This window comes from Dreissena polymorpha, chromosome 2 (assembly GCF_020536995.1).
Source record: "Dreissena polymorpha isolate Duluth1 chromosome 2, UMN_Dpol_1.0, whole genome shotgun sequence".
NCBI classification, from domain to species: Eukaryota; Metazoa; Mollusca; class Bivalvia; order Myida; family Dreissenidae; genus Dreissena; species Dreissena polymorpha.
Window position 1 is genome coordinate 128,654,843 of NC_068356.1, and position 16,795 is coordinate 128,671,637.

General features: G+C 35.4%; 1 protein-coding gene across 2 annotated transcripts; it reads right to left on the reverse strand.

Annotated features, from left to right (window-relative positions):
* Window positions 1-209: 209 nt before the first annotated feature.
* On the reverse strand, window positions 210-16,550 carry LOC127868969 (collagen alpha-6(VI) chain-like). 2 transcript variants are annotated; one of them, XM_052411185.1, is made up of 14 exons: window positions 16,322-16,547; window positions 15,535-15,801; window positions 15,226-15,362; window positions 14,275-14,434; window positions 11,392-11,632; window positions 10,987-11,145; window positions 10,143-10,297; window positions 9,668-9,715; window positions 7,630-7,737; window positions 5,818-5,961; window positions 4,308-4,448; window positions 2,419-2,541; window positions 1,247-1,464; window positions 210-492 (listed from the first exon to the last, which is right to left on the reverse strand). In XM_052411185.1, the coding sequence occupies exons 1-14, from the start codon at window positions 16,386-16,388 to the stop codon at window positions 349-351; spliced, it is 2,112 nt and encodes a 703-aa protein (XP_052267145.1). In that variant the 5' UTR covers window positions 16,389-16,547; the 3' UTR covers window positions 210-348. The 2 variants fall into 2 exon arrangements, with proteins under 2 accessions (XP_052267145.1, XP_052267146.1); XM_052411186.1 differs by lacking the exon at window positions 5,818-5,961 and having other exon boundaries at window positions 16,322-16,550.
* Between the last annotated feature and the right edge of the window lie 245 nt (window positions 16,551-16,795).

A 16,795-nucleotide genomic window follows, 5' to 3' on the forward strand; every position in this document is an offset into this window, starting at 1 on the left:
TTATTCGTGTTGTTGTTGCTGTTTCTGCAGTTGCTGCTGTTGTTGTTGCTTCAATTATTCGTGTTGTTGTTGCTGTTTCCGCAGTTGCTGCTGTTGTTGTTGCTACAGCTATTCGTGATGTTGTTGCTGTTTCCGCAGTTGCTGCTGTTGTTGTTGCTTCAATTATTCGTGTTGTTGTTGCTGTTTTTGCAGTTGCTGCTGTTGTTGTTGCTTCAGCTATTTGTGTTGTTGTTGCTGTTGTTGGTGCTTCTGTTACATGTGTCGTCGCTGCTGTTGCTGTCGTAGCTGCAGTTGATGCTGCTTCAGTAAGAAGTGTTGTGGTTGCAAAGAAGGTTGTTGTTGATTCAGTTACTTGTGTTGTCGCTGTTGTTGCTGCAGTTGCCGCTGTTTTTTCGTCGTCACGTGACTGGACGTGAAATGATGCGCAGTTGTTTGTATCACAGGAAGCGCCGTAGCGTTCCCGTGCGCATGCGTGGTTTGGGTAGTGTGCGCCTGTAAAATGGTCACAGATGAAATGAATATTAACGGCTTAAGATTATAGAATGCTTGATCCCCATGAAATATTCAACTCGGCGCAGTGTTCCACTATAAAAGCCATTATTCGTGCCTGCCATTTAAAAGATATGGCTGATTATTATATATACGTTTTTGTTGTTTGATTTGGTTGCATTTATGAACCATTTTAAACATTTTGTTTTCAGATGATTATAGGCAGCCAGTTGAACAACCAGTTTTCCTAGATACCTCAATTTACATTATTATGCCAGTGACTGACAACTGCCCTATCTGAATCAAAGGTAGGGGGAGAATGGTCTTAGAAAGAACTCAAGACCAAATCACCCAACACGTTATGTGACTGGGCAAGTATAATATTAGCTGAAAATCACCCGCTCTACAGTGTTAAAAGAGAATAGCGTTATTAATGTTCAATGATAATTTAATGGAAGATATGTTTTCCGCTAAACACAATCTACATTTTTTTGCAGGAAAAGTATTGGTGTTCACTTTTAAATCACTATTATGTTTTTAAGATCACATAGTAAGTGGAAAACTTGCGCAAATGTCACACAAACTAAACAGACATTCCTCCAAACCACAAAAATGCTTAAAAACAGATAAAATTGATACTTGTCTATTGTTAACTTATCCTATCACCTGTCACATTTTTTATGTATCAAATGCATTCTGCTTAAAATCCTGTATGAATTCTTTACTTTTACCAAACTTGAAAGTGCTGGTTATTTACTTGTGTAGTTGCTGCTGTTGTTGTTGCTTTCGTTGTCAGTGTTGTAGTTGCAGTTGCTGGTGTTGTTTCATGCGTCACGTGACTGACCGTGGAATGCTTGGTAGTCGCTTGTGTCACAGGAATCGCCGTAGTGTTTCCTTGCGCATGCGGGGTGTGGGTGGTGTGCGGCGCATGCGTAGTGTGGGTGATGTGCGGCGCATGCGTAGTGTGGGTGGTGTCTACAATAGAATTGTTTTGAAACTACAGTATGATTTTTCATTATGTACGATAATGTGTTATAATGCCTAGACACATAACAAGCATTTTATACGCGTTGTTTAATAGCCAAAATTTCAGAGACATCCATATATCGTAAGAAATCAATTGAGTCGCGCTCTGAGAAAACTGCACATAATGCTTGTGCGTAAAGTGTCGTTCCAGATTAGCCTGTGCAGTCCGCACAGGCTAATCAGGGACGACACTTTTCGCTTTTATGACATTTTTCGTTTAAATGAAGTCCCTCCTTGGCAAAATATCTTATTTAGGCGGAAAGTGTCGTCCAGATTAGCCTCTGCGGACTGCACAGGCTTATCCGGGACGACACTTTACGCACATGAATTATGCACAGTTTTTTCAGAACACGACTCATTTAGTTGCGACTGTGTCAATATAATAAGTGTTTCGTGAAGATGGTGTACATTATATTGTCCATACTCTCAAGAAAATTATGCAAAGAAAATAGTAGCCGGTTATCAGAAAAAACATGTTTATCTTATGTGTTTATTAAAAATAGTCAAACAACAATAAGTCAAAAAGATTTTTTTTAAATTTTGTTAGCTATTGACTAGTTAACACTTGTATTCAGTTCGATATGTTAACAACTGTAAGATTATTCTCACTAATTTAAATAAAATAAATGCAACAGTATTGCTATTATTCAACTCATAAGTAAATTAAAAGATTATTGGTGCATTGCTGTAAACATAATTTGATTTTGATTACACAAGTTTTGCCAAAATTATTTCAAATTACATGTATAGCTAATTATTGATCCTTACACAATGCGCTGTTGTTCTTAATCGTGTCTATTTAACTAGTAAACATATCGCCCTCGTGGTTTAATATATTCGCATCAGAACTCAACGTCGTTGTTTAACTACTTCATAAAAAAATATTTACGATAAGGCACTAACTGATCTGCTCCTGACATTCCGTCCCCTTGAAACCTTCAATGCAATGGCAACGGTAGAAGGGGAACGTTTTCGTCCGTATGCACTCGCCCATGTTGTGGCAATGCTTATACATGCAGGCGTCATCTGTGGAATGTATCATACAAAAAGTCAAGGCTAATACGCGTCAATGATCAAACTAAAGGTCTTAGTATAAAGCTTGCGTCACCTCGCAATTGGGTATTCTACTATATGCATTGTGCCACTATGTAAGCTTAAAAACGGGCAGCGGTGGGTATTAACCGTTTACATTTATGACAAACCTATAGACATACATAAGCAACTCGAATTGTTTTTGCCGCACGTCATCTATTTGACGATTACATTTTCTTATACTTAACTCATAACTCATACGTTGTAATATATAGACACGTGACAATATTTTGTATTATATTTTGTGTATTTAGACGATGTACATTTGTATAAGTCTTAATAAACTGTCTGTTCTGTTCTGTTCTGTTCTTAAAGTTGGATACACACTTTGACAAATTATATAGCATATGTTAAGATATACATCAAGACACCAATCAAGACAACAATACGCAGGACCTCAATATATTTGCACTTCATAGACGTTTTGGCCGCCATTCTGTTATGCTTTTTTTTTCCAGCCTTCAGTGCTGATTAAGCCGTGACGTCATTAATAAAACAATTTACAACAAGTCTTTATTTTAAAAAAAATAACGCAATTTTAGTAACTATATCCCGTCTAAAATGTATTGCTTATATTCCAATGCAATTAATTGATACCAAATTTATTTGCATCGAATAATTATTCATCTTTCTGTTATTGTAAACATAATAAATCAATATTTCAAAAAAGAAATATTTGTACAAAGCATGAATCGCCGCGGTGGTTTCAAACTCAAGCACTTTCAAAGGAGGCATATATCACTGCCGAAAATACACCAAAATCCAGCTTTTTATTTCATAAATCCGGTCGTGGGCTGGACCTTTATAACGCGGCATACAAATCGAGCGTTATTAAAAAGAAATATAAAATTTGCTTTCGTCGCCACCTGACAAAGAAATGCAAGGCTGATTTGAAGTTAATTGCTCCTCAGTCAAACTGCTCAAAGGAAAACATTTCTGTATCTTTGATTTTTTGTTTGCTCTATCGTTTTAAGAAGTTGTGCTCAGCGCCGGGCATCATACAACCCATTCTTCTCAGTAAAACTGAGAGTTCGGGTTTCCAGAAATCCCCAAAGGGGCGATTTAGGAACGTCAAAGTTTGCCAGTACACACATGTGCGGTGGTGATATTATTTAATATTTCTGTGGGATTAAACAAACGTGAACGTTTGGAGAACTGTTAGGATTCTATATCTTTCGCTCTGTCTATAAATAAAAACCGCGCAAGAATGACCTGTTTTTTTGTTTACAAAAATGTTTTTTATTATATTAAGGATTTGAATTATATATTGTGAAATACAGTCAACGTTTTACTGATACATGCACTGGTTCATTAGATCGATGAAGCCTGACTTGATATTTTCGTTTGATATCTAGGACAACGTGTCACAACTACAAGAAGGTTTTGCTAAAAATTATACATTAATATTATAGTCAAGAGAAGAATTCACTAATTGTCTAATATAAAGTATATTCGTATATCGATTTTGAAAAAGCCTTTAAACCTTTTACCTGGTATGTCAGGGTGTTAGCCATATGACGCATTATGAGCATCGCTCAACCATTTGTAACAGAGACACTACTCACAGTGATTTTGACAAATATCTGCTCATGTTTTATTAATTCGCCAAAGGGAATAAAAATGAAGTATTTTTAAGTAGTAATAGAAAATTGTTACGTACTTTTACAACCGTGCATACGATGAGTTAATTTGTTACGTACTTTTACAATCGTGCATACGATGAGTTAATTGATAGGAGTCACCATAATAGCCCGCATCACACTCGCAGTAGTAGTATGGGTAGAATGCGAAGGGCAAGCAGCGACCGTGCGGCGCACAACGGTCTATGTCACATGCATAGTCTGCAAATAATAAATGTACACTTAAATATTAAATTACATTTAATTCATTTAAATTTCACTCGTTATTCTAGCTGACCAACACGGACCTGAAATATGTTGATATAAATTACACGCTTGAATCGTGTCTTATATTCCTAGTTGATTTCGAATATTCCTATACAGTCGAAACCCGATGGCTCGAACTCGCCGGGACCGACAGCAATAGTTCGAGCCATCCGGAATTCGAGCAATCCGATTTCTAATATACTTTTATTTGCTAACATAAGTCGATAACAAAATCGTGTGATATTCATTTATCAATTTGAACAGATTCCTATGCAAAAACCATTATGTTCATAGAGATGTGAATCACACATCCAATTTTCGGACAAATGTGCATATAAAAAGATATTGTCCGACGAAACATTAATTTATTTATACACTCGCATAACAAAAACACTTGAAACAGTGTGGTTAAACATGTGCGATTAACAACATGCGATAACTTGCGCAGTCAAGCAGAGATCATTTTAACCTACGTATTCGTATGCAATCATACACTCATTTGAGATGAAAACTCTTGTTTGTTAATCAAATCCTAATTATAACCATTTTAAAATTGATTTGAAAACAAGTAATGAACAAAAAGTTTGTAAGAATATTGCCACGTTGAGCCGATATTGTAATGACTTGTACAAAGGTTTTATGAAGGCGCTACCTGCACATACTGGCGAAAAATGAAAACAGTGCTTCCAATCAGGCAACGCGAATAAGCACACAAGATAGGAGCGGCGCACATGTGAACATAATGGTCAACAACTTATGCATTTATCATAAATATACTTTAATATGGCAATGCATAAAGGTCATCGTCAAGTTAATATTGTCGAGATAATAACCTAATTAACAACATTGTACTTGATTTATGGGTAAACGTTGGTGAGATACCGTAGTTTGAGCTCATTGCAATATTAAAGGCATACACTTGTAATAAGCGTAAGGATAAAACAGATTCCAAAAAAGCATTACTGCAAAATGATTTGCTATAACAACATGATTCACTACAATGAACACGATCATGCGCGCAATGGAATGTAGCAACTGTGTGGGACACGGTCTTCAAGGTCTAATTCGGGGACAGAAGATCGCTGAAAAGGGTTTATTTGTCTTTGTTAAATGGCTTTACAGTACAGACCCGAGTAAACTTTGCTTCAACAAAACAATGCATAACTAACTGAGTCGCGGTAACGACATTAATACAAGATGAACATATCACATATCTCACAGTTTACCAGGGATGTGTATACGGTTCTGGACATAATTACGATACGGTGCTTCCAAGACTTGAACGAGGTTGAGTTTATTAGTTCGTTGTTTCGCATTAACTTACATTGGCAACTCAACAAATGGTTATGGTGATCCGGTGGAGACGTGCCAAAATACCCGGGTTGACACTTGCAGCTGTACCGGGCATCCGTGGTCGTGGGTTGACATGTGCCATTTGGGCCGCATGGATTTAGGCTACACACGTTGTCTGGAAAATCACGTATTATAAACGGAGTTTCAGAAATTGAATAACGCTTCATGTTCCTTTACTTTCCTCATTTTTTTTCAAAGAGTGTATTGCTAAAAGGTCAATACGTTTTAACTTTTAAAGAATATTGATAAGTATTGCATACAAAAGTACTTTTAACATGTTTAACCTAACCTAACCGTATGAAGTTCTGTGTTTTCAGGATATCATATGCTGTTATTCAGTTAAGCCATTCATTTACTTTAAGCATAATTCACTGTACACATGCCTCGCGACTTTATATCTGTAATAAGGCCGAGTATTTGACCGCATAACGTTGCTTTACATCTTCAATTGTAAGTTGTATGCGTATTGCTTCATTGCACGAATGTTATTATCTTATTCGCTATTTTGATTGAAAACTCTTTGACTTTGTATTAAGCCGAAACACATTATAAAAAAAATATTCAGATTATTTCAGGACATTTAAAAACATGTCCAGATATTTAAACAAACGCCGAAAAGTTTTATTTTGTTATATACGAAAAGCCCGACCGTGACAAAACATAAAGATGAACAAAATGCCAAGAACAAATATAGGCAAAATTGTACAATTATTCGCCAAAGTTATAATTATATTTGATCTCAGATTTTCGGACTAACTATTTTTTACTTTTTTTTCATAGTTCAACTTGAACGGATACTAAAACAGAGGGAGCGAAATAACCATACGGGATCAAAAAGCCTTACAGAAACGACAAAATAAAGACATAGACAAAGAGGATAGTTGTTGGATTCGGTGGAATATCGATTTTATTTCACGAGTGATCACATAAAATAAGATCTTCACGAGTGGCGCATCCACGAGCTAAAATATGTATTTTCATGATCACGAGTGAATTAAAATCGATATTCCGTCGAATCCAACAAATTTTCTTTTTATTTTATGCTTTTTTTCACCATTTATTTACATTGTAAAAGAGATTTACTGGATAATTTCGCTGGATTTATGACGTCATTTCGTTAAAAACATGACGTCATTTCACAATAAATTACTGTTTAAACATTGAAAAACCAGTTTTATTTCACTGATATTTCTCTATAAACCCCCGTATAAACCAATGGAAAGCATAAAATAATATGTAGTATTTCTATTGTTTTTGTTAACATTTTCATATTACGTTTACTGCTTATGTAAAGAACAAATGTACATCGCGATTTAAAAAGTCGTGATATTTGAGTGTTTATGGCAATATTCCTTGTATACAAATGATATTTGTCCCAGTGGGCACACACTGTTTTCTGTTTAATTCTTAGTTAAATTCTTCTTTGTATTTCATAATACCGGAGCTTAACAGTTTCGATGTTTAAATCTATATTATATCTTTAAGGCATGATGTCACTTAAATAAAGGCGAACATCTGTGAACAGTCCGTTTGATATGATCAGATATTTTGGTTGAAAATTCATATTGACGCAGTAGATCTTTCGAGATCAGTAAATACATTGTTGTTCGCCGACCAAAGTCTTAACCAAGGCCTTTGTATTTATTAATAAAGCATATGATATGTTCATATATTTTAATAAGTTTAATGTCAAAACTCATTAATTGAAATTGCTTGAAACCATATCATATAATCTGGTACCAAAAACGGGAGACTCAAGCACTATAAATATGGTTACACTTACTTTCGCAGTAAGTCCCATTAAAGCCAGCTGGACATACGCATTTGTATGCGGCTGGTTGTCCATGGCAGTGTCCGCCATTTTGACAGTGCAGGTGGGCAGCACACGTGTCTAGACAACAACAAGTCAATATCTGGAAATCATTACCTTCCAAAATCTTATTTGTTAATATGTTTCAAAGAACCGCATATTGTTCTTGCATCTTACATCTGATATATTTTTTTTATAAGTGCAGTGTTTGTATGCTTGATGTCCGATACAGTTTTATTGATATGTATATAACAACTTTCAACATTCTTTGTGAGTGCAGTTGTTATGTCTGATGCAATTTTACTGTATTTTACATTCGCATTTTATCGAACGCAACACATCGGTCAAAATTTATTTATTTTATGGTGTCATTATTTACGTCTAATTTATTAATTCGAATGAAGAATTGCTGGAGGAAATTTATTCTTGAAACGTCAAAGTATATCAGTTGACAAATATAGGTGACAGCAGACAGTACAAGCAAACTAACACACATAAACATGTAAGGCAATTTACGCCAAAATTATGAATCAATGCCGTCGGCCATTATGCAAATGAAGCGTACATTTACAGACAGTTCATTCCCCAATAATTATCCTGACAGGTCATACACCGATAAAATGATATTCAATAAAATGCAGTACATTCTATCAATCTTATATATTTTTTGGATATAAACCAATTATTACTTGATCATTTATTTTTTAGGGACATTTTCCGACAATTCATCATAATTTATCATTTATGTTGAACAAATAATAAATTACATGTTTTGCTAACAAGTTAACCTTCAAGAGAACAGTGTAGTCGATACTACAGAACATTCAATTTTTGACAGAAGAAATAAACAAAGTGTGTTAATTTTCTTTTAAAAGCATTAAACATAAACACAAGAAATCGACAAAGTATTTAAGTTTACTTATTAAATCATTAAACATGAACACAAGAAATAAACAAAGCTTGTAAGTTTACTTACAAATGCATTAAACATAAACACAAGACATAAACAAAGTGTGTAAGCTTCCTTATAAAAACATCAAACATAATCACAAGAAATCAACAAATTGTGTACGTTTACATATAAAAGCATTGAACATAAACACAAGAAATAAGAAAGTGCTCGTAGTTAATTATAACTTTTATATGACGTTTGAGGACACACGCGCCGAAAGTAAGAACGGACGTTGAAGCGTACAGGTGGAAAGTTCACATAAATCAAAACCAACCTCACATTTTTAATTACGTCAAACACACGAAACAACGAATTTGATGCCATACATTATGTATATTGAATATTCATTTTATTAAATAAATTACATGTGTGTTCATGATATCGATATATTTTTATTAATTATATCTTAAAACATGTTCAGAACATTAGGATGTAATTGTTATTACCATAATCAAGACATATTTATCTATTATATCTCATAATGATTAAATGTTTAACCTTTAAAGGTATGTGTTCACTAAAGGCGAGTCCTTGCAAGGTTAAAATCAATCTGACGATAAAAACAATTGTAAGTTAAATTGTCGTACTGAGAAAAGATTGGCATATAAAGTTTCAATCAACGCATTCTGAATATGTTACATCGAGATTAAGTCATAAATGATATTTTCACTAGATCACATAGTTTTGTAACCCAATTTTTTCTAGATTTGATCACGCCCTGAATATTGTCAATTAACATACATGTGACCCAGTTTCTAAAGATTTTCAATCATAAATGTGGCGTCCAATGTGGTTACACAATCTGTCTATGATTTGACCATGTAAACTAGGGTTTTCCTCTCAATTGATCAGAATTCGCTCTTATCCTAATACTTCATTTGCTGACCGAATTTCATCAAGACTCGATCACAAGTATGTTTTAACAAGTGAAAATAACTATTTATCTCTGAATTGACCCAGTTTCCTAGTTGTTTATCCGCATCGACTATGATGCTTTTTTCAAGTTATACAACTACAAAAGACAAAACTATATATTGTACTACAGTTCGATTTACCGACCTTTTGTGTGGGTGGGTGGCAAAGTTGTAGTCGTTGAAATCAAGCCCTCTGAAATGCAGATTTAACGTTAAACCATTAACATGTCGTTATAAAGTATACAATGTTCAGCAGGTGAACCAGGCATTATGCATTTGCGTAATGTATCGACCTTGATTAGCCTGTTCTTTTTCCTTATCGAAATATTTTTAAATATTCGATTTATAAACACCTAGATCCAAATGCCCGATTTTGTCTATTTGTCGATTTTGATAATTGCTTATGGCCTTTGTCTTAAAACAATTCCCAAGTGAATTACCGGTACCTGTTATGCAGAGCAAGTGGAATAATGCAATCATTATTTTGAATTATAATTTTATTTTCAGTGAGTATATCTTATAACGTTAAGTTGATGTATTTATAATTACTACATGGAACAATCTAGTTATCTTTTAAGCCAAAAATGGGCAAATCAAATAACACAATAAATGTGATTTACTTGCACATATTTGGTCTACCACATCTTGGTGAATGGACGGAAGATCGTGAAATTTGTCAACTGCGAACACGTGATGCCAGTCTGTTGCTATGTAGGCAAGTTCGTTTCGGTCAACGGAAGAACCGATCCCGATAGAAAACACGTCTATTCCAGCTCTTGTTTTATGAAACAAATTTAATTTATTAGAGATTATACGATTTTGTCAAACATTTATTAATTTATATAAAATGTGTAAAAAAAACTTATGAAACATGTATTTCAATATAAAATAAAATACAAGTTAAGAAGAACATGTGTCGAAAAAGCGAAATAAGCCAGATATTTTCTTCTGAAATCGAAAATGTCTGTGCAGTCGAAGTCGCCAGCATGTAAATCAAGCATGTAAAATGTGAATCTAAATTTAGTTTAACGGTTCATTTTAAAGTCCTGCAACGATATCTATTAAAACGACACTAACTAAAAAGACGAATGTTTCGGTTATGCTACTACTACTACTACTACTACTACTACTACTACTACTACTACTACTACTACTACTGCTACTACTACTACTACTGCTACTACTACTACTACTACTACTACTACTACTACTACTACTACTACTACTACTACTACTACTACTGCTACTACTACTACTACAACTGCTACTACTACTACTACTACTACTACTACTACTACTACTACTACTCCTCCTCCTCCTACTACTACTACTACTACTACTACTACTACTACTACTACTACTGCTACTGCTACTACTACTACTACTACTACTACTACTACTACTACTACTACTACTACTACTACTACTGCTACTGCTACTACTACTATTACTTCTACCACTTACCTGTGTGCTTGTTGTGCAGCAAGACGTGTCAACGCTTGTTCTGTTGATCGACCGTCAGTTAAGATGATCATGACTTTATTGGCATTATTTCGAGCATTATAACCGGTAAGTTGTGCAATACTTTCTTTAATTCCTAAGTGCGTCATTGTTTCACCATCCCTGTGGTAAATAAATACATCAGACAGTGCATGCTTATGGGTCTTGTATCCATGATAAACACAGTTGCAAAATTATAATAACAAACCAAACACATGTTTGTGAATAAATAATGCAAATAATAATCAATCAAATAGGGTCAAGTTCATATACTGGAAACATGTTTTTGTAAATAGTATTTCTTTTTCTTTAACGGCAAACAATATATTAATATTAAATTGGGAAAGGAAAACGCGTTTTTACATTCACCTGTATGGTACATTGAGAATGTTTTCAAGAAGTGCTGTTTTGTTGTTGTACGAAGTTAATTGAATTTCACATTGCGACGTTGTGGAAAACGTCACCACACATATGTTTGCATTCGAAGTTTCAGCCATGGAAAATTCGTTGACCACCATCTTCACAAATTCTAGTTGTTGATGAAAGTGCGCGGAACCCTCTGATCCCGATGAATCCAGGACGAAGCAAATGTCTGACAAATGGCTGCAAGCTGAAAAGACTGACTTCTTTAAGATTGAAATATGATTTAAAATTGCCATCCTTATCAATAAGGATAAATCCTTTATCACTTACTTACTACTTGAAAGTATCGTTTAAATTATCAGTATGTTTGTGTGTGGCCAATGCCGTGTTTCAAAGCATTTCAATATAACAGTTTTTAACATCTATCCGGTCCTTAAATATTTTATTTTGAGAAGTATTCCCTAAATGCCCTTATCATGTGAGTAAACTATCGGATATTTGTATATCCACGTAACAACAATGGATTACGCTACGGAGAACATTTTAAGCCATATGCATCTATAAAATCAATTAGTAAATAACCAGATGTTTTCAAATAACATTATAAGAAATTAGATGCCCGTACGCAGCCCTCTCCCCCCTTGCTGGTTGTCAAGTTACTTATTTTTTTAAATAATGGACCTTCTGCAATTTTTCTCGGTATCCGTAGAAACGTCCCCCGGAGAGGTGCTCCCCTGAGCGGTGCCCCCTAATTTGAGGGGGCGGAGATGTGCCTTCTCATAAAATCTGGAGGGGCGGATAAGTGCCCCCTGTCAGAAATAAGTAGGCGGATATCTGAACCCTCACAATAATTCAAGGGGCGGATAAGTACCCCTGTCAGAAATAAGTAGGCGGATATCTGAACCCTCACAATAATTCAAGGGGCGAATAATTTCCCCTTTGGGACTATCGTCTGTTCCAGTTTGTGTCAGCTTCAAGAACCATGAATCGTGGAATGTCTTTATCAGTGGGTAAGGTAGACAATTGTCCGCTAACTTATATATAGGCATCCATTTTACCACGTTTTGCAATATTTAGGACTTGAATAGTTATTAATCATTAACTTACTGGATTGTCTGTCGTGAAAAAGATCCCCTGAATACACAAATCCTGCAGGATCATTCTGCTCAGGGTGTTCTTTAAGGGGAAGACAATATCTTTGAGGTGGTACCTCTCTGGGGGGGGGGGGGGGGGCTATCCTAGAATAATTTTTCTTTTTATTGTCCATGATAAACAAGGGGATTCGAGCTATTTTACTCGCCAGTGGAGATAAGCCCATAGGCAATGTTTTCATATGGCCTCGTACACAACTCCCCTATCAGTCAATGTCCCATTGTGATCGTGGATGCTTCTTCTATCGATGGTTGATGTAACACTTTTTTGACTGGCCAAGGAAAGGGAAGCAGCGAATGGAAGCAAACTAAACACGAGGTCGTAGGCCTGAATTTTGCTGACGTTCACAATTTGTGAAAAACATATAATATTGGAAGCAATTAGAGAGGTGATAAGGAAAATTATTCATTAATTTGAACCGGCAAGTTTCTTTGTCAAAGTCCAAGGCCCATAACTTTGCCAAAAAAACAATGGACCGGAACGAAAGTCATACTTCATCCGAAAGTCTTGTAGGTAGACGCACACACCAAATATAATGTCAATATTTTAAAGCGTTTTGAAAAAAAGTCTGGATAGTGGAATGCCGGACAGACGGACAGACAGTCCAACTGTCATATGCCACCCTACCGGGGTAACAATAAACAGCTTTATATCTGAAATAATTGCGAAACAACCCTCAGGAAAACGGTTATTATCCAAGGCCCATAACTTCGCCAAATATCAATGGGCCGGAACGAATTTCACACTTTATCTTTCGGTCATGTGGGTAGACTCGGATACCATAAGATCAGCTCAATATCTAAATAGTTACGTAAAAACAATTACGGAAAACGGTTGTTATAGAAAACGTTTCAAGGTCCAATCTAATATCACAGAGGATGACAATGTTGATGGTTTGTCCGTGTTAATGGTGGTGAAAGTCAAACTGTATAGTAGATGATTAACATTTTATTAGGAATTTACTTTTGAACTTTAGAGGAGGTTTGATTTCAAAGAGAAAAAAGTATTATGGTTATATGTCAGTCATGCTTTATGATAATTTCTTTATAAAGTTGTTTTTTATTTTCAAAGTTTGCTTTCCTTCTTCATATCAAATATCATACATTTCTGAAAATGCTGTTCCCACCAATATATAAAGCTTTAAACTTTAGAAAGGTGCTGATTTATTTGTTATATTCCATCAATTGAAATTACAAAATAAGTTGTGTTAAGCATTAAAATTCACCTTGAAAAAAGCAATATTTAAACAAAAATAAGGAGGAAGAACCCCTCCCGCATCCTCCATGGTTGCCCCCCCCACCGTAAAAAATCTCGCTTACGGCCCTGTATAATGTTGACATGGGGCAAAACTTTTCACACAGACCAAATGGTGATAAATGTAGAAATCTTCTCTAATTCCCACTTATATATACTTTTGATAAACGTTTCATATGCAATCGTATACATACATTTAGATATCAATAGATTTTTCCTACCGGGGTAATTAAACATAACACAAAATGAGTTGCATAACGGAAATTTTGTTTTTCCCGGAATAAGGTATATGTGTATAACCCCACATTAGATTTGTGTTTAATATGAGATTCGTAAAACTTCAGAAAATTATCAGGGCAGACATTATCGTAACAAAACGTTTGTATTTAAGAGAGCAACTGCTCACACTTAAAGACTACTTGAGTATTCTCTGTCTAACAAAAACATCCGATACTCGTGCGTTTTTGATACAATGATGCTTACTGTCGCAGGTTGTCTTAGTAAGCTCTGCTTTAATTGGATTTAAAGCGTCGAAGTCAGTGACCCGGAATGTGTGATTGGCATCGCTAGCGATTTCACGAAGTTCCTTGTCTCCGACACCACTTCCAATGCCAATAGCAACCACCGTGACTTGTGGATCTTTCTAAAACAATATACATTCTCGAATTTACAATTAAATGGTCTCATTAGGGAACAAACAGAAGGAATAGTTTTATTAATCCATCCTCAATATTTGTTTTAAATGGTAAATTTTATTGCGTTATTTACATAAAGGACATTTGACCTTAAAAGGCATTTTATACTTCGAGAAAGGCACAAACAAAATCTTTGTTGGGGCTTTATCAATATTGTATCCATGTTTGTACAGTGTATACACGTTAAATGAGTTTACGTATTAACCCATAATATCCATCGGATGTATAGAGAACATAATGTGAGTTTAGGATAAAGATCAAGTGTAAGCGAGGCTTAGAACTATGGTAGCGCTAGACATGCGATCGTTTTTATACTATCGGTTTTCATTTGGTAGTAGGATAAATGAATGTATTTAAAGAAAACCACATTTGAGAAATACTAGTTTTACTAATGTATCATTAATGCATTTACATTGATGAGACAATTGAGCATATTGATACTTGAATTAAAAATAAATACCAAACACTGTGAGCCGTACTCTGTGAAAAGGGGGATTAATGCCTGTACGTAAAGTGTCGTCCCCTAATAGCCTCTGCAGTCCGCACAGGCTAACAAAAGACGACACATTCCGCTTTGATGATATTTTTCGCTTCAAGAACGTCTCTTCTCAGCAAAAATCAAATTAAGGCAGAAAGTGTCGTCCCTGATTTGCATGTGCGGACTGCACAGGCTTATCTGGAACGATAGTTTACGCACATGCAATAAACCCCTTTTTCACAGAGCGCCGGTCGTATGCACCTTTAGTTCAAATGACGCCCTTCTTGTTGCATCAGGCTCATTGGAATGTCCGTCCGTTAGAACAAATACGACCTTTGAAACGTTTCTTTCTGCGCCATTGTGTGGGGACAAACTTTGTAAACGCACATGATCGAGTGCTAGAAATCGTGAATTATTAAATGTAATTTACAATGTATACAACAAGCATATACAATGAATACATTTTCAAAAAATTAACTCGCGTGTATTCATTGAAACATGTGTATAATCTATCCAGAATTCGATTTTTATTAATCCAGATGATATAAAACTCTCCCAAAAAAAACTAACCTAAATGCGTGTTTGTCTCCCCATTAGGATACTGCGCTTGCTGGATTGCATGGATAACACTGCTATTGGCATTATATCTGCCCAAGTAGAACTCATTCGTGACGTCAGTAGCGAAAGTCACCAAAGCAACGCGAGTTGTGTTCTGTCCAATTTTGAATTGATTGGTAAAGTTTGAAACGAATGCCAGTTGTTTGTTAAAGTTGTCCTGACCCTCGCTGCCAGAGCCGTCAAGGACGAAGATGAGATCCGTTGGTTTGAATGGACAAGCTATAAAAGGAATATGTTCAAACGGTAGAAAATGTCGTGGAACTTACTTTATAATATCTGGTGGTATTGAGCATTTTGTGCTATTTTATGTAACACATGTTACACAATAATATGAGTCGTGTTCTGAGAAAACTGGGCATAATGCATGTGCGTAAAGTGTCGTCCCATATTAGCCCATGCAATCCGCACAGGCTGATCAGGGACGACACTTTCAGCTTTTATGATTTTCTTTCGTTTAAATGAAGTCTCTTCTTAGCAAAAATGCAATTTAGGCGGAAAGTGTCGTCCCTGATTAGCCTGTGCGGACTGCACAGACTAATCTGGGACGACACTTTACACACTTGCATTATGACCAGTTTTCGCAAAACACGACTCGTATAATATTCAAAGCCGATTATTTACGTATATTACTGAACACAGGCATACTCGAAAATTATTTGGTGTAAATGCGAGATCACTTCAGTCACTTATATCAAAACACGATAGATTTCTAAATTTTAATTAATATTGTTATACAGACCTTTATCCAAGGCAAATGCCGCATTTATACAAATCAGTAAAACCAATAATTTTTGCATTGTAAACATTCAGCTCAGTCTGAAAAATGTTAAGAATTGAATATTTCACGCTACTGTTATTAGTCTATTTATTCATATTATTCAGGTCATTCAGAACAAATCTACTGTTAGAATTTCTTTATGTATGGTCAAGAGCGATACACTTACAAACCATTGATAAGATAAAAAATGGCAGCGGCCGAAGACGAAAACGTAACTAAAATCAAATAATAAGGACGACGGTTCATTCTGGTGCAGATAGTGTGATACTGAGATAGCGACAGTAATGTGGTAATGCATCTACGGTGGTACATTGGTACACATTACAGTTACCATGGTTCGATTCTACAAAGCACTTCTAATACGGTAATCATCATTTCGTCGTGCCACCAACACCTTCCCGTCAGACCATTGAGGTTGAAATTAATGACCAAAGT